The following is a 24,105-nucleotide window of genomic DNA, read 5'->3' as shown; positions in this document are numbered from 1 at the left end:
GAAATCTGCTGTAGGCTCACCTTCAAGCTAGATATCTTCCATTTCCTCTTATTTCTTAACCAAATTTGCTTCCCTCACCTAGCTTGGTGTATAATTGCAGCCCCCTAAAATGATAATTGTGAATTTTTTTTTGGAAAATAGAAACTAATAATCCCACCTTTGTCACTTCTGCTCAAAACAATCCCACCTATGAATAATCTGGAAACAATCCCACCTTATTCCCTCATCTGCTCAAAACAAACCTTTTTACCTATAACCTATTTAACAGGTTAATTTTTAATTTTTTTTTTCATTTTTTTAATGTCAGTCTTCTTCCATCTCAAATCCTTCAAATCCTCTAATGGAACCCACCATAATCGCCACCACCGAACCTCAACCTACCCCAACTGGACCCCACGAAATCCCTTGAAACAGACCACCTTGAAACCTCCTAAATCCGAAACCCACTAACCCACCCTATCCCGGACCTCCAACCCTACATGTAAATCGACCCTTACTCTCTCTCACCTAACTGACCCACCACACTGTCCTCTCACCTCCACCATCCCGCCACCTCACCGAAAAACCTTAACCACCTCTCAATTCCACCAAGCCACCTCCATAAATCATTCAATTCGCGCAATATTCAATCAAAACCCCAAAAAAATTCCCGATTCCCACAATTATCATTTTAGGGGGCTGCAATCAAGCTAGGTGAGAGAAGCAAATTTAGTTGGGAAATAAGAGGAAATGGAAGATATCTAGCTTGAAGGTGAAGACGACAGTGGCAGTGAGCCTGTGAAGGTGGGATTAGAGCAGATTTCGGGCACGAGGTAGGGAGCAATGTTGCATCGACAACCGCGGCTGGGGAAGGGTGCAAGTTTATGTAGGGGATAAGAGGAAAGGGGGAAATTCCGGCAAGGGGGTGAAGGTGGCGGTGGGGGTGGGGATAGAGGTGTAGCAGATTACATCAAGGGGCTGAAGGTGACGGTGGGGCAGATTCTGGTGGGGATCGTGAAAGGGGAGGAGAAGGGAATGCTTTTTTTTTTTTTTTTTTTTTCAATATTAATTTTCTGATTATTGTTTTATTGTTTTTAAAATTATTTAAAAGTAGACCACTCAAAAGGTGACGTGTGACAAGTTACCTTTTGAAACAGGTTATCAATTACACAAACCGGTAAAAGGCTTGTTTTGAGCAAATGGGGGTATAAGGTGGGATTGTTTCTAGATTATTCACAGATGGGATTGTTTTGAGCATAAATGGCAACAGTAGGATTATTTCTTTCCACATTTCCAATTTTTTTTGGGTTTTGATTGAATATTGCGTGAATTGAAGGATTTATGGAGGTGGCTTGGTGGAATTGAGAGGTGGTTAAGGTTTTTCGGTGAGGTGGCGGGATGGTGGAGGTGAGAGGTCAGTGTGGTGGGTCGGTTAGGTGAGAGAGAGTAAGGGTCGATTTACATGTGGGGTTGGAGGTCCGGGATAAGGTGGGTTAGTGGGTTTCGAATTTAGGAGGTTTCAAGGTGGTCTGTTTCAGGGGATTTCGTGGGGTCCAGGTGGGGTAGGTTGAGAGTTTGGGGTAATATCTTGTGGTGGTTATGGAGGTTCAGTGGTGGCGATTATGGTGGGTTCCATTAAAGGAGTGGAAGGATTTGAGATGAAAGAAGACTGACATTAAAAAAATGAAAAATTAACCTGTTAAACAGGTTATAGGTAAAAAGGTTTGTTTTGAGTAGATGAGGGAATAAGGTGGGATTGTTTCTAGATTATTTATAGGTGGGATTGTTTTGAACAGAAGTGACAAAGGTGGGATTATTAGTTTCCATTTTTCCTAAGAATATTGAATGAGTTGTAAATAATTAGTTGTCAAGGTGTATATGTATGCGTGTAATTTAAGGCGGGGAAGACGGTAGGGTAGGGGGGGTGGAGAAGGAGGCATTGGAAGTTAATGCTATGAAGAATTTTAATTGTGTCACAAGTCCTAGGAAAAGATGGTGGGTTAGTACGCTTTTCTATTCTTATTCCTCATTTAGGCGATCCAATTATTCTTAATTTAAATATAACATTTTCATGCATAAAATCAAAGGGATTTTGAGGAATCATGGCAGGAGAGTGTGGCGGGATTGGTGTCCTTTAGTTGGCCTTTCTTTAATCATCACCTATGAAAAAAAAAGAAAAAATCATTGTTCTCAAACTTTCCTCATTCTACTTGAAATTTGGAAGGACTTGTTCTATAGTAGGTATTTTATTGATTTGCATTTATTTAAAGACCAATCAAGGCCTTTTCTCATATCTTGTGCTTTTAATAATGAAGATTTAAAGAATAATTTGTTATTGTATTGTCCTACTGCAACAATTCTGTTGCATAAACTACTTAGTTGTGTAAGAAATTAGTGGTTTGTCCCACTATTGGTTATTGGTAATGTACATGTGAAATTTGTGGGGAAAAAAGGTTTGCTTTTTGTGTGATTAGGGGTACTCTGGTTCAAAGGCTTCTTTGGTTTCTTCATGGGATCGAGCGGTATTTTTAGCTTCTATTTAGGCGCACGCCTTTTTCTCTATTGAAATTCGAGATTGGATTTTTTTTTTCTTTATCAGTCGTGGAGTATTAGACTTCTTGATTTGTTGTCCCCCTTTTGTAATTTCTCATTCTCTTTGTTGTGGACTTCTTTTTCAATTTTGCACTCACAATTTAAAACATGCACTCGTTAAAATTCTAATTCTAATATTCAACAAATTGCTCCTTTCAAGAATTATGATGAAATAGTTCAATCCATTTGTATTTCTATTGGCATACACCTCATGGTCAAATATGCTAGTATAGAATGCAATGAATTATCCACACAAACCATGCCTATATTTGACTTACCAAACACCTTTTAAGCTGTTAGTTAGTTAAATTTACCTTGTTAACAGACAAGCTATTTGCTAGCTTCTAGCCTGCTATAGGCTAAAGCTATTCAGTTTCCTTTTTCTCTATCTAACTACAGGTGCGTAACAAGGCTTAAATTGCTACCTAATAGTTTATGTGGCTACCAAAGCTCATTCTTGTAAGTTGATTCACCTCTGTAGGAATTTTTATATTTGCTGCATTCCATGCAGATTAGTGCTGACTTTGGGCCAATAATCTCAACATGTCTCTTTCTTTAACACCTGCAAAGAGACAACATAGTCGAAAACATGAGAACTCAAATGGGAAAAAGTTCCAAAAGTCGGCAAGTCTTAATTCACCAAAACAGCCCAGGAAGACCTTATCTGGAGGTGCCATTCTCCGTGTTCTTTGCCCATCTTCTAGAATTGAAAGTGTAATTGAAAAGAAGAGCAATATCTTATCACAAATACGCCAAGAAACTGGTGCTAAGGTCAGAATTGATGACCCTGTTCCTGGATGTGATGAGAGGGTAATCTTTATAATGGGTCTTGATAAGGAAGATGAGAGTAGCAACCAACATAAAAAGATCGACAATGAGGACTCTAAGTCATCCAAAGAGCAAGGCACTTCTGACGATCACAATGTAAATGATGTTGACAAGGAAACTCCTACAAATGTTGATGACCTGTTGTCCAAGAAGGGAACTTCATCTGTGCAGAATGCTTTGTTACTTGTGTTTGAAATTTTTTTTGAAGGGGAGGGGGAGACAGAAGACACTAATGAAGAAAGCAATGGATCTGGTACAGTCACTCTGAGGTTACTTGTGCTTTCCAGTCAGGTGGGATGCCTTTTAGGAATGGGTGGCTCTATCATTAAGCAAATGTCTGCTGAAAGTGGTGCTCAGATTCGAGTTCTTCCCAGGGACAAACTCCCTCAATGTGCCTCTTCTGCCGATGAAGTAGTTCAGGTGATTTGTGATTTTACTCTTTTGAATTATAAGATTGTTTAATTTTGGGCGTTGTCAGTGGATTTTGGTTACCAGACCATATTGTTCCAGCATCTGAGTTATTAGTTATCTCTTTTGTCCACATCCTTGCCATTTTTTAATAGTTAAATTACTCTTCATCCCTGGCAGGGCTGGCACTGTACTTGATTTTTATTTCATATGCAAATTGGTTACAGTGTTCCGTTGTAAGTATGATGTGCTTTAATAATAGGCATGCTTATAATGTTGCTATATGAAGATGCACTTTTTGTTAAAGCTCACCCTTGTTGATTTATTCAATTGTGAGAATTTTTGTATAAGATTTCCTTTCTAAGCTCTTCCATTTATTTTTATCTGAAAACAATAGTTCTGATAAAGCACATTTTTAAGAGTTTTATTTTAATACATATTGTGTCACCTTGAATCTATTAGTATCCTTCCATTTATCTTGCTTGAATCTCTTGCAACGGAAATATAAATGTGACAAATAAATGATATGTTACAGCTGTGATGTTAATGTTTGACTTGGGTGTTCTTGTGTAGTAGAACTATATTTGCCTCTTTTTCTCTCATTATAATTGCGCATTGAATCAAATTGCCTTTTTTTTTTATGCAAGCTGGGGATAATTAAATTGCCTTATGTGGTCACATTCTATTCGCAGATCACAGGACTGGCTGATGCTGTCAAGAAAGCACTCAGAACTGCTTCGGATCAGATTCTGGAAAATGCATCTCATGATAATGGTTCTTCTCCTTCTGATTCCTTTAAACCCACGTCTCAACCACACAGTAATCATGTTCCAAGGCCTGAATCCCATTCCCATCGGTCGCTTCCTTCTCATGGGGCATTGGGTGGTGGATTTCGTGATGGTGCTGATTTTCATTCAGGTGGCCCCCAATTGTTTCCCAAATTCCATGAAAACTTTATGCCTGGTAGAATGGATGCTCCTGAGATTGTAACCTTTCGATTACTTTGCCCTGGTGAGAGGGTAGGTGGTGTGATTGGAAAGGGTGGAGCTGTAATTAAGACTCTCCAGCATGAAATAGGGTGTGAGATTAAAGTTCTTGAAGGTGCTTCAGATGCAGAGGAACGCATGATACTTGTATCTGGCCCAGCGGTATTGCTTTTGCATATCATCTCCTAATTCGTGCTTATTATGACAACATCACTGTTATTTCTTTGAATCATATACTTCCTATATGAGGCGACTGATACCTGTTGCCTAACTTCTGCAGCATCCAGACGATAGGATATCTGCTGTTCAGGATGCAGTTCTTCGTGTGCTAAATCGTGTTGCCAAAGCTATACCTGATAGCAAGGAGAAGAGTGTAATGGCAAAGCTTCTTGTTCCATCCAATCAAATTGGCTGCCTTCTTGGTAAAGGTGGCTCAATCATTGGTGAGATGCGTAAGGTTACAGGGGCTTATATTCGTATTTTGGGGAAAGATCAGATCCCTAAGAGTGCATCTGAGAATGAAGAAGTTGTACAGGTATTAATTTTAATTCAATAGCTAGCCTTCTGACCCGTGCAATGCACGGGTTATTCATATAAAATTGTATTGATAGATAAGTGGGGAAATATCAGTAAGTCATTGTAGGGTATAATATGTAATCTGAAACATGATTAAAGAAATTAAAATTTTGGAACTTTAATAAAAAAAGAGGCTTAAATAGAAGGTGGAAGGGCTAAAATTAAAGAGAGAATAGGAAAAGGTTGAATTAAAGGGGAGAGATGAAGATGAAGAGATGAAGTGTGTATGAAAGATTAATAGGTTGAATTATAAGTTTAATGAAAGAATTAAAAAAAAATGGTGTAATAAAAAATTAATAGTGTAAGATGACATGTGGCACTATGGTTAGAGAAGTGTAATAGAATGGATGGACACATGTGTCTTTCGTAGTTTCTTGGTTATAGTTTTTAAATACTAAGTATAGATTTGTGTTTATATAAGCATAACTGTTTGCTTTAGATACCAAGCTAAGCTTGGTCTAGTGGGAAAGATTGTACCTTCCAACCTTGAGGTTGAGGTACAATCCCCACTAAGAGGCACTTTGAGGGTGGGGATACCTTACCCTTCTCCCCTCACTCTCAAAGTGTCTGACCCGCAAATACCGGACCAAAAAAACGGTGTGGGTTGAGGTTTAGTCAAGGTCCTTCTCCTTACAACCTTTAACCAAAAAAAAAAAAAAAATTGCTTTAGATATGCAAAATTGACACTTTTTTGGACTGTTCTGAAACTTTTCTGTTAAATTTTATCTTTTTCAGTGGCCTTAACTGTCTATACTCTATATTAATTTGTCATGTACATGTTCTGTAAAATGATAATAAGTTTATGTTACAAGGGTATGCACTCTTTGCAGTAGATTTTATATACTTAATTTTCTTAAAAAACCCTATATAGCATGCATAATTTTAGTGTTTATACATTCCCCTCTGTGGATTTTGTTTGGCCAGATTAATGGAGAATTGGAAGTAGTTCAAGAAGCACTTTTGCAGATAACCACAAGACTTCAACATCATTTCTTCCGTGATGCATTTCCTTCAATCAACCATCCTTCAAATCTTGCATTTTCAGATCGAGCACCCCCTTTTCCTTCATTTATGGGACGACGAGAAGTCTCTCCTCCAGGAATGTTTCCGAAACACGGCCCTTCATTTAGAAACGCTGATTATATTGGTTTGCCTCCTATGCATGGTGGATTTCATCCTCATGATGAACATCCACCATTTATGCATGATATTCATCGACATGGAGGTCCTAATATCTCTGAAAGATCGTGGCATCCACAGGTACTCTTCCCCCTTCCCTTCTCGTATTTGTTAAATTTATTATTTGATAGATACCCAGTATGTTAGAGTAAACTATGTGCTTGTTTGGCTGGCAACATAAAATGAAGGAAGTGAAAGTATGTGAGTATCGTTGCAGTTGTTTGATTGACACGAAAATAAAAATGAAGGGAAAATTTGTGGGAGTTTGTTCTTCCCGCATAACATGGGAATTAAATTACCCCCCCCCCCCAAGTCAACTTCCTATGGACTTAAATTTTCCACTATGAATTATATTTGTCATTGTGGCTTATTTTATTGCCACTCTGGAATTTGATTATTGACTGGTCTCTCCCATTGGCTTGTAGAATTTAATTGATGGTCCTATGGGCTTGTTGGAGCATGGTGGTCCCCCTCAAAGACGGATGTCTGGATTTGGAGGGTATGTTCTTATACAAGTTGTCAGTTGCTGTTTTTGCATCAAGTCTTGAAATAATTTGCTTATGTATTTGCATTGTCTATCTTTTGCTATGTATAGGGGAAGCCCACAGCCTGTAATCACAAATACGACTGTGGATGTAGTTGTTCCCAGTTCTCTTGTACCTATAATATATGGAGAGGATGGTGGATGCTTGAGACAAATTCGACAGGTATATTTTTGACATATCATCATGCTGCATATTCGTTGTTGTTGGCTGAGAGCAATGTAACTTGTTATCAGTCATCAGTTGTGTTAGAGATTTGAGTTGTACTTTGGTATCTTACCCAAATAGTTGTAGCTGTATGCATAATAATTAGTATTTTTTCTGTTTTTTTTTTTCCCCTTGCAACGTACCTTCTTGGCGCGCTACTTGGGGAAGTTATTTAAAAAAGGTAAACAAACAAATAAAGCTTAAGATTCAAACCATAAAAAATTAATTGGTTGTAATTTTTCCGTTTACCTATTCCAATTTGTTGCTTAAAATGTGTGCCAAAATGGTGTGTTCCAAGTAAATAAAACCGGAGGAAGTATAATACATAAGTTGATTTTAATGTGCTGATAAATTAGAAAAAGTGGTATACAAGAGAATGAACTAGGTAAAGTGGTACTCTCTCCATCCCATAGTATACTCTTGTTATCTTTTTGGGTGTCCCAAAATGTTGTTACTGTTTGTTTTCCTTTCCTTTTTAGACACTATGAAATATCTAGAATACCTGTATTATTTTTGTCTATATTCATTGCACTACCGAAAAAACCCTCACATTTCTTATTATTTGTGCCCTCACCTACTTTTATGTGAAAAATTTACAACAATAATCCAACCTTTAAGCTATCTTCTTAAAATGGTCCCAACTTTAAAAAATCTGGGAATAATCTCAATTTTTATAGGTATCTTCTTAAAACGGTCAATTTACCTACAACTTAAATAACAGTTATTTTTTAAAAATAACATCCAGCCTCCCATAGTCCCACCCCTGTCTCGAATATCTTATGCAAAGACAGAAGCGGCAAGCCTAATTAGCTGAACCGTGATTTAACTCCTTAGTGAAGCACTGAAGCCAAACCTCAAAGCTTGGTCATTGATCATTCTTTCAACCACCTCATTATCACTTCCTTCGCCAAATCGAAGAGATCCAATAAAGGTTTCTTGGTTTTGCATGATGTTACGCCATCAATTTTGATATTGGAGAACAAAACGAAGAGAGTGAAGAAAACAACTGGTTGAGAATTTAGGTTTCAATTGTCGAAACTTTAACAATTTATCATAATTTCAAATTAAATTTTAGTCCCTTGGAATTACTATAACAAGGGAAAAAAAAACATTGTTCAACTCAAAAACCCAAATAGGAAAATAAATAAAAAATTGGATTACAGATTCTTGCTGCTTGATTGTCAAGGAAAAACAAGTATGTTTTTAGTATAGTGCATAAGAAATTGTAGAGAAATTCCCTTGGAAAATTATTTTCACTTAGAAATTAATTATCCATGCTTCTTTCTCCACTTTGATCTTTTCTATTGGCATTTTGATTAAGATAAGGGTAGCAGCCTACCAGGGCTTTGAAAGGGAGGAGGAGAGAGAATAAGGTAGCAGGGCTTTGGAGGGAGGGGAGGAGAGAGAAAAGTCCGTGGAGAAGAGAGAGGGATTATATTCAGAATTTTTCAAAATTAAAATAAAAAAAAAATGATTAAACTAATCAAAAAAAAAAAAAAAATCATGTGTCATGCTCACTTGTTACTCCAGTTATCAACCGGTTAATGCCCATTTTAAGAAGACACTCGTAAAAGTAAGTTGGGACTATTTTGAGAAGACAGCCTAAAGGTGGGATTATTGTTCTAATATTTTTATGTATTTATTATATTATTTTAAGAATATTTTAAGAAGACACTCGTAAAAGTAAGTTGGGACTATTTTGAGAAGACAACCTAAAGGTGGGATTATTGTTCTAATAGGGTTCACATGTTTATATATTTTTTTATGTATTTATTATTTTTTCATGTACTAAATGTACTATATCCTTTATTTCTTAATTCACGTGAAATTTTACAAACGATAACTATATTATGGGACGGAGGGAGTGTGAACTCTATTTGTTTTATCTGCCCATGCTGTGTAAGCTGTTGTGACTAATTGCTTTACAGCAAGCATGTGGGGTGTTTTTGTGTGTGTTTGGCTGGAGCAAAATTCAAGGGTCTTTTCAGCAGTCTCTATTGTCTCAATTGTGATGTTACAAAGTCACTAATATAGCTTCATTATGGGCTAAGGCGGCTGGGATTAGGATGGTTCAAAGAAACCGGTTTAATGTCTTACTTTGATTCTGTTAAAAGAACAACTTGTCGTATTTTTTTCCAAGCACTTAATTTCAGCCTATTAATATACAATTTTTTCTTATCAAAAAAGTAAGCTGTTGGCATGCTGAGACTGAGAGCAACAGCTTTCTTTTTATAATTTGTTGTGCCCTTTGATTACATTAACGTTCCCATTTTTCAATATCTGCTGGTTGAGAGGAATTCTGCAGCTTATGTATACATCAGAGTTGCTTGATTATTCTATTTCTGCTGACATTTCCATCTTTCTGAGCATGTCATGATTTAGCATTTTCAGCTGTCATAATACCTATTCAGTAGAGTGTTATGGTTATTTTTCTCTCCTCACTATCGTTTTCTCTAGGTTATACAAAATTCATAAAGATTGAGATGACTAAAATTCTATCTTGACTTTCTGGGTTAGCAAAATAAGTCCCAAGTAATGAGGATTCTTTGTATGCTAATCACATGAACTTTGAAGTATGGGAAAAATTTGTCGTTTTTGGTTGCTGATGGCTTCAAGGGAGGTTCAGCGGACTTGTTTATCTAACTTTTATTTATAAATTTTACACAACAGAATTTTCTAAGGTGCTGCTGTTATGTAAAATTTGACATTGTTGAGTGTAGCATTAGGGATACAAGTTTTGGAGGGAAGGGAGATACAAAGGATAAGAACTCTGAAGCTCTGGCACAGAATGAGAGAAAAAGAATGAAAAGTGAAAGCATCACAACACTGGAGATGGTGGGAGTGAAAGCAGTGGAACAAGCAAGCATTGTTGGTAATTAGGTGATTAAAGGGGGGAAATATTGACAGTTGTGGTGGTGGTTAAAGGTGAAACGAAGGGGTATATATACCATGGGGACTTGGGCAAGGAAACTATATCTTCAGTGCTAGAGGATTCTTACTAGGGATTACTATCGTGTTCCTATTTCAATAGTTTATTGATGCTGCTAGGCTAATATTTCTTTTTGTTGCTTGCTTGTACTTCTTGAAAGCTGCTTTTGGTTAAGTGATAATTTTTCCTAGAAATGTGTGTATATGTTTTTATTGCTTCATCCTGACCCTTATTGCCACATTTTCCTGTGCAGATTTCTGATGCAAAGATTACAATCACAGATCCCAAACCAGGTGCTCCTGAAACTGTCATCATCATTTCTGGAACTCCTGAACAAACTCATGCTGCACAAAGTCTTATCCAAGCGTTTGTAATGCTTGAGAATGAATCTTCTTGACGAGTTGAAAGAGCTTTTAGTCCCCCCTCATGACCACATTTAGGGAGTAGTCATTTTTTGTTGTTGCAAAATGTAACTTTGAACCTTGTATGTTTTTTCCAACATATTCATGAAATGAATATACAAAGTAGAATTTAGTTAATGAACTCTTCTTTGACAATTATCCTTTCTGTCTTTGTTGGCGTTGAATCATTTTTAATTTTCTTTGGTGGTTTTTATCATGGGAATATCACACAATAATACATTGATTCAGCCTCGACAATGCAATTGTTCAACGTAAGTTATTTGAGTTGTGATCATTAAATATGAAAACGGATTAACATCATGATAATTCATTTTATATAGTTGCTCAATTTTGAATTTAAACAGCTAGTACAAACAGCCAATGGTAATAGCTAGTTAAATAACCAATTGTCAAACAAGATCAATGTTTAAAAAAAATAAATAATAATAAATAAATGTGCAAAGTTTTACCAGAAAAGTTGTATACGATATCTATGTTAATGTATCTTGTCTCCATTTTACTCTTTAAAATATGTAGTATAAGTTTACAAGTGTAGATGTATCATGGTCTTTGAGTTGAGAGTATGGTGTTGCAAGACCATCCAATACTATTCCATTGTCATGGATTAGGAGCCAAAGCATAAGCTCATTATGCAGCCATGACAATAACAGACCATCAGAGAATGAAACCTACTATCAACATCTAAATAATAAATCATTACCAAATGTGTCCGACTCTAAACATTCAGTTGTCCGCGAATCACTACTCCCAGCAGCTCAACCTGTAACTATTGTTTTTAACATCAAAAGTTTCATGGGGTGATATTATGCTGTAATTGTGAACAGGCCCTGAAATTATGCACATGATGTCTGTTGGGGGCTTAGTCATTCCATCACTAGTCTATAAGCCAATGATATGAAGTGGATCATTCCCTTGGATTTTAATCATAAACTGTTAAGTATGTGCTAAATTCTGCACCAATGCACCTAATCTCTTCAGATTTGATTATCGTACGCAGTTTTGGCTGTTCAATAAAATGCTGGTAGTTTGAAATTGAACAGCCAAACAAACAGACCTTAGTCTAAAGCATTAATCTGATGCAGAGAATTAGATTTTCATCAGAGTCCCGACAAAGGAAATTTCAAATTTCATTAATTACTTTTTGATCTTTCGGAGAATCTTTCAGTAAAAGCCTCTCAGAGAAAGCTGAAACAAGCTCGTACTCGTCATTTTCATAACAAGCAGTCGTAAATGCTGCTACACTGACACGATCAACATTTTGCTGCTTATCCAACAGCTTTTCAAAAAACAATGCTGCTATCTCTACTCTCCCATCACTACACAGCTTCCTTACCAATGTATTCACTGTCCGAATCCAGAGCTTTTTCTCCAGTCGTTCCAAGACACTAAAAGCATGGTTTATATCATTGTTTTTGCAATACTCATAACATAGAGCAAGCCGTGTAACTTCACAAGGTGACAGTCCCTTGTCAATCATGGTTCCATATAGCTTGTGAGCTTCTTCAAGTTTCCCGTCTTTGCATAGTCCACTTATTAAAGCACCATAAGTGAAACTGTCAGGAAAACAATGATGGTCATTCATTTGATGGAAAAACTTGATGGCTGAGTTGATATTACCCACCCCGCAATATCCACAAATCATGGAAGTGTAGGTTTCCTTAGTTGGAACAAGGCCAAGCTTGATAGCCTCTGCAAACCACCACTCACTATCCGCCATTGATTTCTGCCTACAGAACAAGGCAATCAGGATATTACATGTGTATATATCAGGTTTAAAGCCCGCTTTAGTCATCTTACAAAGCCATGCTGAGGCTTCTTTAGCATCATTGCGCTTAGCTGAAGCAGACATGAGAATTGTGTAAGTGACTCTATCAGCTTGCAGTCCTAATTCAGTACCCTCCTCAAGCAGTTCCCATGCTTCCTCAAACCTTCCCTTCTTGCAGAGGCCACTCATAATGGCATTATAGGTATAGATATTAGGAGCCAACTCTTCTTTCCTCATAATATCCATGTAACTATATGCTCTTTCAAAATTTCCTGCTTTACAGTATCCATCAATGAGGGTCGTATAGGTGTCGACATTGGGTACCAATCCTTGTTCTCTCATTCGGCCAAGTAACATCTCAGCTCGATTCAATTTACCCTCCTTGCAGTACCCATTGATCATGGCCGTATAAGTGCACTCATTCGGCTTATAGTTATCACTCCGAACAAGCTTAAGGAACAGCCTAAATGCCTTTTCTGTCCATCCCTTCTTACAAAGTCCATCAATCAATGTAGTATGTGTATAGACATTCGGTTTCCAACCTCTCCTAACCATTTCCTCCAACAACTCAAACGCTTGCTTGATATTACCCTTCTTACATAATCCATCAACCAAACACGTGTAATTAATAAGATTCGGCGTAAATCCCATCTCCATCATCCTATGAAAGAACCAGAATGCCCTGTTTACATTACCCATAGAGCAAAACATTCTGATCACCAAGGTACACGTCGCGTTATCAACAACAAACTTCCGTTCGATCATTCTACCCAACCACTTATCCACCTTAGTAATGTTCCTCATCCTACAATAACCCACAGTCATGTTGACGTAGCTAAAACAATCCGGGCGCACACCTCTCTTAGACATTTCATCGAACACAGACTCTGCATACTCAACGGAATAAATTTCACAAGCAATCTTTAGAATACAATTCAAAGTACGAGTACTCGGAATCAAACCCTGATTATGCATCTCAATAACCATACTAACAGCCTCATTAAATCTCCCAATCTCAGCAAAATTCCTCACCATATGAACCATTAATTCATGGGCTTTCTCAAAATTCTCATTACTAATCAAACAAGATGCAGCAACAATATAAAGACGCATAAAATAACGAAATCTAGAATACCCAATTGCCCAATCCAAGAATCCTAACGCAACCATTGAACTCGCCTCGTCGGCGAGCGAAGCAACAATGGTAATGACCTGATCATTTGACAAAGACTCAGCATCAATGTCAAGATTCAGCTTTGGAGGTGAAAATCTGAGGTGGGTTGGTTGGTGGTATGATTGAATGACTTGTAAACAGATTTTTTTGACAAGAGATTGAGGTGATCGTGATGGTGAAGATGATGGAGGATAGTTGAGATGAGTTTGGAGAGAGATTGGTCTGAAAGTGAAGAGGTGAGAAGAGAGAATTGAAGAAATGGAGGAAGAAGATCTCTTGAAAACTCCATTGATTCTGGGAGAAAGCATGAAGGATTTAGTTGTTGATTTTGGAGCATTAGCATCCAACTCAAAGGTTTTCCTCTAAAATTTTAAGCGTAGGAATCTGTACAGAATCTTGGCTGTTTTACGGTGTATTGGCAATTTGCTAACGACTATTTTTGTTACTTCCCTGAAGCTCGATTTGGAATTATTTTTATGGGCTTCCCCCACTTAATATGTCATATAAACAATTTTCGTTTATTTGATCGACATTTTCGAAAATATTGAAGCTTTTGTGATTATTTTATTAATTTCGTGCATTTCAGCTAACATGACACTTAATTGTGGGAATCACTTAACCGTTAGAGCATGGTTAACGGTGACAATTTCAATCCCGTTTTGTCTTCACTTTGGGAATCAGAAGCTCTACCTCCCCCGTTGTCTGGAGAACACGATCAACAAGTTTTCGTCCTTCTTCTCTACTTTTGTACTCCATTTTTGCCAGACTTTGAGCTAGCGAGATACCAAATTGATGTCGTGAGCGTACTTCGTGCAGAGATCTGAAAGTGGTACATCGTAAATTTTCATTTCTGGAAAACCCTAGTTTTTGCAAATCTTGTAATTGTTTTTCATTTGAGAAATTGCTGACTTCGTTTGTTGCAATGGTTAAAGATATGCTTGTAATGGTTTTTTTTTATTTTTTTTGATTATTTATTTTTTTTATTGAATCTTATTCTAATTAATCGAAAAAGGCAATTTCTTGAAGAGGTAAATTGGGTTTTTATTGCTTGAACTTGGTTGTAATTGGAATTTAGTGAAGGAAAAGGTAATTGGGAAGGGTGTGTATGGGGAGATACTGAAGATGGGCCGATAATGTAAAAAAGGACGGTATCTTAAGCGGGTTCGGGTTCTCAGCAACTCTTAGACATATCGGCATCTACACAAAAGACAGACATATCGGCTCGTCAGCAACCGGCACGTGTCATCAGCAACTTGACATCTGGCGCAAGTTAGTTTGCATGTCATGCAGCCACCTGTCACTTAATCAAGCTATAAATAATCAGGTTTTACCTCATAATTAAGGTAGCATTTATTACTCTCTCTTCTTATTATCTTCTTCAAACACTTTCTGACTTTGTCATCGGAGTGGTTATTGTTGGGGTTTGGTGAGTCTGACTCACCGCAGAAACAGCCCCGACCCAAGGAACCACTCGTAATTAATAAAACCATAAAGCATAAATAAATAAGCACAAGAAAAGGAAGAACAAATCATACCCTTGAAGCGAGCTTCGCCCTCTCAAAATGGGCTCTTACTTAAAAGCCTTGAGCACCGCAAATGTCGTGCCTCCAACGGTATCCACCCACAAAGGACGAACACGACTTTTTAGGTCCGCTACCTTGGAGTTAGCAAGGTTCGACCAAAACCCAAGTGTTAATGGAGTTTAAGAGCTTTTCCCAAAATATGGAGTGCTCTTTCTAACTCCCACTCAAGCACTTTACTCCAAATCCCAAGGTTGGTATTTATAGAGGAAAGTATGAGTGGGAATTTGTATCCCATCAATGTGGGATCATGAAATTCCACAAATTAATTTAAAGCTAAATTAAATTAAAATTGCAAACTAATAATAAATCTACAAGTGGCATTACCATGTGAAATGGGTTGGTGAGGACCACATGGAGAGTAGGGGGCCATACTTGCTCCCCACTCAATACTCTCCTTGTGCCACATGTCCTTACCCACTTGCTCCCATATTCCTCAAGCTTCCCCATAGTGATCGGCCCTATGGCCCAGCCACGAGCCCAGCCACAAGCCCATCCCGAGCCCAGCCCCGCACCAAGATGCAGGCTGCTGCTGTGCGCGCAAGCCACGCACTTGGTGCGGGCTTGCTGCTGTGCGTTGCTGCTAGTGCGTGCGCTACTAGCACGCCTAGCTTGTGGCAGCTAGCTGCTGCACGCACCACGTGCACGCAGCTGCTAGCTGCTGCTGTGCGTGGCTGCTTGCACGGTGCGCTAGCACGCACCTAGCCAGCCATGCTAGGCTCGGCTTGGTGCGCTTGCTAGCCACCTATGCTTGGACATTTTTGCCCCTAGCATTCGGATGCTCGGGGCATTCCGATGCTAGGGGTATTTTGGGAATAGCGTCTCGTCTTTTCATTATTTTTGACTCGACTTTCGAAGATCGGTTTCGACGCTCCAAGCTCGAATTACCGACGTCTAAATATTTAACACTCGGGCGACGAATTAATTTATTCCGAATTAATTCGTCGAGTCGGTTCGTATATTTTGCTTGGGTGTGACCCGAAGGGTTCAGTCAAGATTAAGTTGTAATATTAATTATATTAATATTACTGATCGGAAGCGGCCTCCACCCAGGCATTCCGATCACTTGACCTTACTGAATATATTAGCTTTCTAATAATTCTGAACCCGCTATCAGAATAATACACTTGTTCGAAGGACACCATTCCTTTCAGTTATCCCCGGATCCACCCCGGGGTTAGCTAATCTCTGTTCTTTGTGTAGGTTCTCGCATGGCCGATAGGAGCATAACGGGTTGCATACTCGAGCTTTGGATCTTGGAATCGGGTTGTCGGATCCTTGCAGGAACATGGTGTAAATTATCGACATGCTATGTAATTGTGTTGGATTGCATTATATTAGTTGTAGGTAACCAAGCCTATACTAGTTTATTTGAGTGTCTTGTGAATGATGGTGTTGTTGCAGGGGTAATTTGACATTATAGTCGCCGCCATCGCCCCCACCTCCTCACCACTTTATCTTCAGACAGCAATGTGACGCACAAGAAATTTCAGTTTCAATCCCTCATTAATAGAAGCTTACTTCAGACAAGCGAAATAATTCTAAAGTACAAAGGGGTGAGGAACGAGGTGATAATTATTAAGAACGGGATGCCTCATTTTGAAAACGGACGTTTACATTGCTAAGACTAACGCCGCTAGTCTGAAGTGAAGAGCCTAATTTCCTGTTGACGACTTTACCCTTGCTATACCTGGTGAAATGACACGCGTAGCTTCATATAAACACAACTCGTTTACTTGCCTCTTTTTGAATTTTTTTACAAAAAGTTCTAAGAAAATTTGTCAAATAGGATGAGTAAATTAAATTACATGATATCCAATATTGCTTCAATAATTTAAAAGAAACTATGCACAAAATTTGACTTTAAAAAAAATTTGACACGTATCACTAAAATTATTAGTTAAGAAGTTAAGCTTTTTACGTAGGGGTTGCTAAAAATGACTACACTTCACTTGGTTAAATTAGGTAAAAGATAATTAAACTTGTAAGATTTTAAAAATATGTATGGGATAGGGTTTGATCCCCGGTCCCTTCTAAAAATGTATCAAGATCCAACCAATATGACAAGCTATATTTGCTATTACATCCTTATCTTTAATAATATATATAATAATTTAAGGGGGGCCATAAGATTAAAACCAAGGGCTGCAAATTTGGGCCGGGGAGGCCAGGCCTCCACCAGCCCCCCCGGTCCCTTCGCCTTTGCTAGGAGAGAATAAAGTCTAATTAAGTGGAAACAGAGAATATTTACATATATACTATGTTATTTGGACTCGGGCACCAATGTCTGACAAGAGTACGTGTCCAAGTGTTTGACTCGGCTATTTTGTGAAAAAACTTCATGATTTTGAACTAAAAGTGAAGTTTCCGGGTGTCATACCCATGTCCGAGTGTCGAGGGTCCAATACGAATACGTGTGATGAGTGGCATTCATGCCACGATTAAGGTTCATTTTGATGGTCATTTTCCCACATTTGCGACTTGTTTGCATCCTTTTCTTTGCACTTAGTTCCCTTTCCCTTTATGCATCTTCTTTCCTAGATTTTGCCTCTTCTCCTACTCTTTACTTTGATTTCCATGCTCATGCTTTGTAGGAACCACCGGGGACTTCAAGAGGAGGAAGCTAAGCTCAAGGAAAGCTGAAGGAAGCAAGTTTCAGGAGAGGTTCAGCCGAACCCCATAAAGGTGTGGCCGAACCAGGGTGTGGCCGAACTTCTCAGTGGTCCGACCGAACTGTTTTACCAGTTTCAAGTGGCATTTTGGCGAATTTGCAGGAGTGGCCAAACCTCAGAATTTTGACCAGACCAGGATCAGGGAGGTTCGACCGAACCTACCCATGGTTCGGCAGAACCTACCCTGTAGTCCGGTCGAACCTTCCCAGTGTTCGATCGGACCACTCCTCTATTTCAGCTGGTTCTGTACGGACTATATAAGTCCCATTTTAGAACGTTTTGATGTAATTAGATTAACTTAGTTTTAATTTTTCTGCACTTTTAGCTTAATCTAGAGAGAGAAACACTATTAGTCTTCATTTGGTAGAGAGAGAAAGTGTGGATTTCTTCATTGATGAACTTGGATTTTGAAGAAGAAGCTTGTTTAATTTTTTGTAGATCTTCAACTTCAATTAATGAGCAATCTCTTACTCTTTCTCTTTACTTTTGCATTTAATTTTTCTTGTTTACTTTGATTTTCCTTCTTTGCTTATTAATCATGTTGATGCTTATTGATTTGGTGATTGATATTGTTTTCAACATGATTTGTGAGTAGTCACTTAGCCAAGGGTGTGGGGATGGTGTAGTTGCTAATTGTTCATGCTTATAATATTGGGATTAAGTTAATTGTGATTAAAATCTTTGCATGCTTGATATTCTTTGATCTTCTTGCAAGTGCACATTGTTTGTTGATTAAAGGTAAATCTTTGCTAACAAGGAACAGAAGTTGACTAAGTTAAGGTTCATTACTATCGATTGTTCTTTGATTGCACCTCCCAATATATGGTTCTAGTGTGGAAACATAGAGGCTATGTTAGGAGAAACCGATTAACCCCGGAAGGCGGTTAGATTGAACCTTATATCGATATTCTTGCATGTTTAGTTCGCTATTGATTTGCTTTTATGTAATTGCATGATCAAGCGACATCTACATCTACCCATCTCCCTTGGTGTTTAGTTATATTGATTTTAACTCGTTTTATCTTTAGTTTAATCTCTTAGTCATTCCTATCCTTTATCCCGAGATAGCTTAAAGTCTAGTGATGAATGCGGTGTTTATGTGCTTCTCCCTGTGGTTCGACCCCTCTTCTTTCTATATACTTGTATTAGGATAAGTCGAGTGTTATAAATTGTATTTGATTTAGGTGTAGTTGTCTAACGACGCAATTATTCCTCTATCAAATTGGCGCCGTTGCCGGGGAGACGGCTTCCATTGCTATTTCATTTCTTGTTTGAGACTATCTCACCTTTTATTTGTTAGTGTTCGCTACTTTTGTTACTTGTCAGTGCTTACGTTCTTCTTAGCTTTGTTGTATGAACAGAGGACAAACCCGCTCAAGATCTTTGATTCCCATCGATCCAGGGCTAGAGAGGTCTCACTAGTGGAAAAATTGTCATTCGTAACAAGCTATTTGTAACGGGCAAAGTTATGCCCGTTACAATAAACATTTTCATAACGGTCAAAATAATAGTCCGTTACAAATACATATTATTCGTAACGGGCACCATACTGCCCGTTACGAATAAATAAGTATTCGTAACGGACATTATCTTGTCCGTTACGAATAAGTATTCGTAACGGACAAGATAATGTCCGTTACGAATACTTATTTATTCGTAACGGACAAGATAGTGCCCGTTACAAATGTTTGAATATGGCCCAACTGATGAGAAAAGACCACTAATAGTTATAACTAGGATTCCTTACTTTCACTCTTCTCAAGCCGTCTTCCCTCTCTCTCTCTCCTCTTTCTTCAGCTCTCTCGTCTCTCCTCTATCATTTTACTCAATCTCTCTCTTCTCCTTACTCAATCTCCTCCATTTTTATCTCCTCTATGTGGATATAAGAACAACGGATCAAGCACAAGATAGTGCCCTAACTTCTACGACTGAAGATGCTGAAGTGGTGGTCTGGATCCTGGTAATTTAATCGTGAAGATTCGGTAGATTGAAGCTGGTTTGATTGAAGAAGAAGAAGGTCTTAATGACCCAGGCGTTATTGCAAAATGTGTTGAGATTCAAAATGCTATAAGGTGAACTAATTTCTTTTTTTTGGGGGTTTTATTTTATTTTTTGTTTCTAGGTTCATTTTGATTTTTTTTTTTATTTATGGGGTTGTTTGATCTAATTTATGTGACTTGATTTGGATAATTTAAGGTTTTGTGTTAATTTTGCTGGATATTTTGTTGTATACAATAAGTGAATTGAAATTCTGTGTGTGTTTGATTATTTATTTATTTATTTTTGGTGGAATGTGTCAAAGATTAATTCATTTTTGGCCGTGTATATCTAGAACTCTTCATATGTTTTAGCCAATGGAATGTGTCAAAGATTATTTATTTCTTCTTCTTCTTCTTCTTCTTCTTCTTCTTCTTCTTCTTCTTCTTCTTCTTCTTCTTCTTCTTCTTCTTCTTCTTCTTCTTCTTCTTCTAAGTCAAGGAGTCAACCCAAAACCCCTTTGTATGCCATGACAACTAGGAATGGGAAGGTAGTAGGGAGTGATCCTTTAGTTGAGGAAGAACCCCAAGAAGAGGTGGAGTTAGAGAATGAGGGTGAAAAAACCAATGAGCCATTGAGTGTTGAAAAGGAAAAAGATGTTGAGGTTCCAAAGGAAAAAGAAGCCACCCCTTGCCCCTAAACCGCCAACCTAGAGAGGAGAAGCTACCCTTTCCACAACGATTTGTGAGAGCTAAACTTGATGCCCAATTTGGGAAGTTTTTGGAAGTCATTAAGAATTTGCATATTGTCGTCCCTTTTGTTTATGCTATGAAGAAAATGCCCCACTATTCCAAATTCTTGAAAGATCTTTTGAGTCGGAGAAGGGAGTGTGAGACGGTAAGTTTGACCGCCAATTGTAGTGCAATTCTTTCCAACAAACTTCCTACCGAATTGAAAGATCCGGGTAATTTTTCCATCCCTTGTTCTATTAACGACATTGAATTTGATAAATCCTTATGTGATTTAGGAGCAAGTGTGAGCCTCATGCCCTATTCCATCTACCAAAAGCTTAGTGTAGGAACCCTCTCCCCCACTAACATTACTCTCCAACTAGGGGACCGTTCCATTAAGTTCCCCATGGGCAAGGTTGAGGACATTCCCCTTAGGGCAGGAAAGTTCACATTCCTCATGGATTTATATGTGCTAGAGATGGATGAGGATGAGAGGATTCCTATAATTTTGGGTAGACCATTTCTAGCTACTTCTAGAGCTATCATCGATGTGAAGGAGGGTAAGATATCCTTGAAAATTGAAATGATTCCATTGAGTTTGATTTGAATAATGTCATGCAACAACCCTCCTCAAGTGGTGAATGCTTTAGAGTAGATGTTCTTGATACCGTTCTTAATGAACTTTCTCGCTCCCACTTGCATGCTACTAACGATCCTCTCAAAAGTGTATTGTTGAATGAATCAAAGATAGGTACTCACAAAGAAGACATACAATTCTATGAGGATTTGCTTGAGGAAAACAAGAAGGAGTGCAAGGATGCGAGCATGGAAGAGGAGGCTCCTTACATTCATGACCTCTTCAAGTTGAAGAAAGAGAAGAGAGCCCAATGGTAAGGGAGCACCAAAGGTAGACTTGAAACCTCTACCTTTAGGCTTGAGGTATGCATTTCTTGGTCCGGATGAGTCTTTCCCCGTGATTGTCAATTCTAACCTAACGGAGGAGAAAACCTCCCTCTTGATCAATGTTTTGAGAAAACACAAGAAAGATTTGGGTTATACCATTGATGATATCAAAGGTATAAGTCCATCTTTATGTATGCACAAAATTAATCTGGAGGGAGATGCCAAACCCATTAGACAAAGGAAAAGAAAGCTTAACCCTTCCATGCAAGAGGTTATGCGGAAGGAAATGGCTAAGCTTCTTGATGCGGGAATTATTTACCCAATTGCTCATAGTGATTGGGTATCTCCCGTACAAGTTGTGCCTAAGAAAGGGCATGACGACAATGAAAAATGATCATGATCAACTAGTGCCCACTAGACTTGTTACCGGTTGGCGCATGTGTATTGACTATCGCCAACTTAACACAAATACATGCAAAGATCATTTTCCACTACCGTTCATTGATCAAATGTTGGAAAGGCTTACAAAGCATTCTTTCTATTGTTTCCTTGATGGTTACTCGGGATTTTTCCAAATCTCGATTAACCCCAAGGATCAAGAGAAGACGACTTTCACATGCCCCTACGGTACTTATGCGTATCTTAGGATGCCTTTCGGGCTTTGTAATGCCCCCGCAACATTTCAACGTTGCATGATGTCCATTTTTAGTGATATGATTGAGGATGAGATAAAGGTATTCATGGATGACTTCTCTGTTGGAGGAGCCACCTATGAAAATTGTCTATATAATTTATCTCGTTGCTTAGAAAGATGTGAGAGGGCTAACCTCGTGTTGAATTGGGAAAAGTGCCACTTTATGGTGGAAAGTGGGATTTTTCTTGGGCACAAAATTTCCCATGCCCGCATTGAGGTAGATAGAGCCAAGGTAGAGGTCATTGAAAAACTTCCTCCCCCCACCAACGTGAGGGAAGTGAGATCCTTTCTTGGCCATGCCGGGTTCTATCGGTGCTTTATAAAAGATTTTTCAATGATTGCTAAGCCTCTCACATCCCTATTGAAACAAGATAAGGAGTTTGTGTTTAATGATGCTTGTCAAGAGTCTTTTTGTAGGTTGAAAGAAGCCCTTTTCACCGTTCCTATTGTCCAAGGTCTGGATTGGTCTCTTCCATTTGAGCTCATGTGCGATGCAAGCGACGAGGCCATTGGATCGGTTCTTGGGCAACGAAAGGATGGGAAACTTCATGTCATACATCATTTGTCTAAAACTCTCAATGATTCCCAACGAAACTACACAACTACCGAGAAGGAGTTCCTAGCGGTTATTCACTCATTTGAGAAGTTTAGAACCTACCTCATTGGTTATAGGACAATTGTGTATACCGACCACTTGCCTCTCAAATATTTGATAGGAAAGAAGGAAGCTAAACCGAGGTTGTTGAGATGGGTTTTAGTCCTCTAAGACTTCGATTATGAGATGAGAGACAAGAAGGGAGCCGAGAATGTGGTGGCGGATCACCTTTCAAGGTTGGAGGGTGCAAGGTTTAAAGATGATGGTTTTCCAATAGAGGATGCTCTTAGGGATGATGTGCTATATGTCCTTGAAGTGAAGTCGGAGCCATGATATGCGGATATTGTGAATTACTTGGCTTGTAGTGTCGTACCACTGGATTTCACTTCACAACAACGTCGACAACTAAAGCATGAGGCCAAGAGATACATTTTGGATGATCCCATTTTATTGAAGAGAGGGGTATATGGTTTGTTGAGGATATGCATCCCCAATGATGAGGTTCAAAGTGTTCTCCATATGTGCCACTCTTCTCCTTGTGGTGGGCATATGAGTGCTCAAAAGACCGCCTCAAAGGTTCTACAATCTATGCTCTTTTGGTCTTCTGTATTCAAGGATGCTTGGATTTTTGTTAAGACTTGTGATAGATGTCAAAGGATGGGTTATAGGAGGGATGAAATGCTGCAAAACCCCATCCTTGAGCTTGAAGTTTTTGATGTGTGGGCTATAGATTTCATGGGCCCTTTTATTTCTTCATATGGGAACAAGTATATTTTGGTTGCCGTTGACTATGTCTCAAAGTGGGCGGAGGCCGTCGCTTCCCCTACGAATGATTCTAAGGTAGTGGTTAATCTTTTCAAGAAAGTGTTTTCCCGAGATTTGGTGTTCCAAGAGCCATAATTAGTGATGGGGGGGGTCACATTTCAAGCACCACACCTTCGTTCGACTTCTTGATAAATATGGAGTGTCTCATAAGCGGGGGCTTGCTTACCACCCTCAAACGAGTGGTCAAGCGGAGATCATCAATAGAGAGCTCAAGGTGATCTTGGAGAAGAAGGTTGATAGAACAAGAAAGGATTGATCTTCTAAACTCATCGACTCTCTAGGACTGCCTTCAAAACTCCAATAGGGACCACTCCCTATAAGCTTGTCTATGGGAAAAATTGTTACTTGCCCGTAGAGATGGAGCATCGAACGCATTGGGAAATCAAGAAAATCAACTTTGATCTCCATAGTGCGGGTGAGCAAAGGCTTCTAGAGCTACACGAGTTAGAGGAGTTGAGGATGAATGCCTACGATAGCGCAAGCATGTATAAGGCGCAGACTAAGGCTTGGCACGATGCTCAAATTGTCAAGAAGGAATTTG

At 38.6% G+C, this 24,105-nt stretch overlaps 2 protein-coding genes across 6 annotated transcripts; one reads left to right on the top strand and one right to left on the bottom strand.

Moving 5' to 3' along the window:
• Positions 1–670: 670 nt before the first annotated feature.
• Positions 671–10,771, top strand: LOC110688752 (KH domain-containing protein HEN4-like). Of its 5 annotated transcripts, none has more exons than XM_021865515.1 (8): positions 671–1,786; positions 3,083–3,819; positions 4,500–4,955; positions 5,074–5,328; positions 6,294–6,629; positions 6,974–7,047; positions 7,144–7,255; positions 10,480–10,771. In XM_021865515.1, exons 2-8 carry the CDS (start codon positions 3,115–3,117, stop codon positions 10,621–10,623), a joined length of 2,082 nt encoding a protein of 693 aa, XP_021721207.1. In that variant the 5' UTR covers positions 671–1,786; positions 3,083–3,114; the 3' UTR covers positions 10,624–10,771. The 5 variants fall into 5 exon arrangements, with proteins under 5 accessions (XP_021721207.1, XP_021721205.1, XP_021721206.1 ...); XM_021865513.1 differs by having other exon boundaries at positions 671–1,974; XM_021865514.1 differs by having other exon boundaries at positions 671–1,978.
• Positions 10,772–11,119: 348 nt separating this feature from the next.
• LOC110688751 (pentatricopeptide repeat-containing protein At4g19890-like) lies at positions 11,120–14,932 on the bottom strand. Its single transcript, XM_021865510.1, has one exon. The coding sequence runs from the start codon at positions 13,893–13,895 to the stop codon at positions 11,769–11,771; it is 2,127 nt and encodes a 708-aa protein (XP_021721202.1). The 5' UTR covers positions 13,896–14,932; the 3' UTR covers positions 11,120–11,768.
• Positions 14,933–24,105: the final 9,173 nt, after the last annotated feature.

The sequence above is a fragment of the Chenopodium quinoa genome, unplaced genomic scaffold, assembly GCF_001683475.1.
Source record: "Chenopodium quinoa cultivar QQ74 unplaced genomic scaffold, ASM168347v1, whole genome shotgun sequence".
Taxonomy (NCBI): Eukaryota; Viridiplantae; Streptophyta; class Magnoliopsida; order Caryophyllales; family Amaranthaceae; genus Chenopodium; species Chenopodium quinoa.
Note: the sequence above shows the minus strand (reverse complement) of the source record. Positions and strands in the feature narration are given on the sequence as shown.

What these genes read in the sequence shown, in the direction of transcription:
- LOC110688752 (XM_021865515.1), top strand. Translation starts at nt 3,115, where the DNA reads ATGTCTCTTTCTTTAACACCTGCAAAGAGACAACATAGTCGAAAACAT. An exon ending in AAAGATCGTGGCATCCACAG is followed by an intron (nt 6,630 to 6,973) that starts GTACTCTTCCCC and finishes ATTGGCTTGTAG; the next exon opens with AATTTAATTGATGGTCCTAT. An exon ending in CGGATGTCTGGATTTGGAGG is followed by an intron (nt 7,048 to 7,143) that starts GTATGTTCTTAT and finishes TGCTATGTATAG; the next exon opens with GGGAAGCCCACAGCCTGTAA.
- LOC110688751 (XM_021865510.1), bottom strand. Translation starts at nt 13,895, where the DNA reads ATGCTTTCTCCCAGAATCAATGGAGTTTTCAAGAGATCTTCTTCCTCC.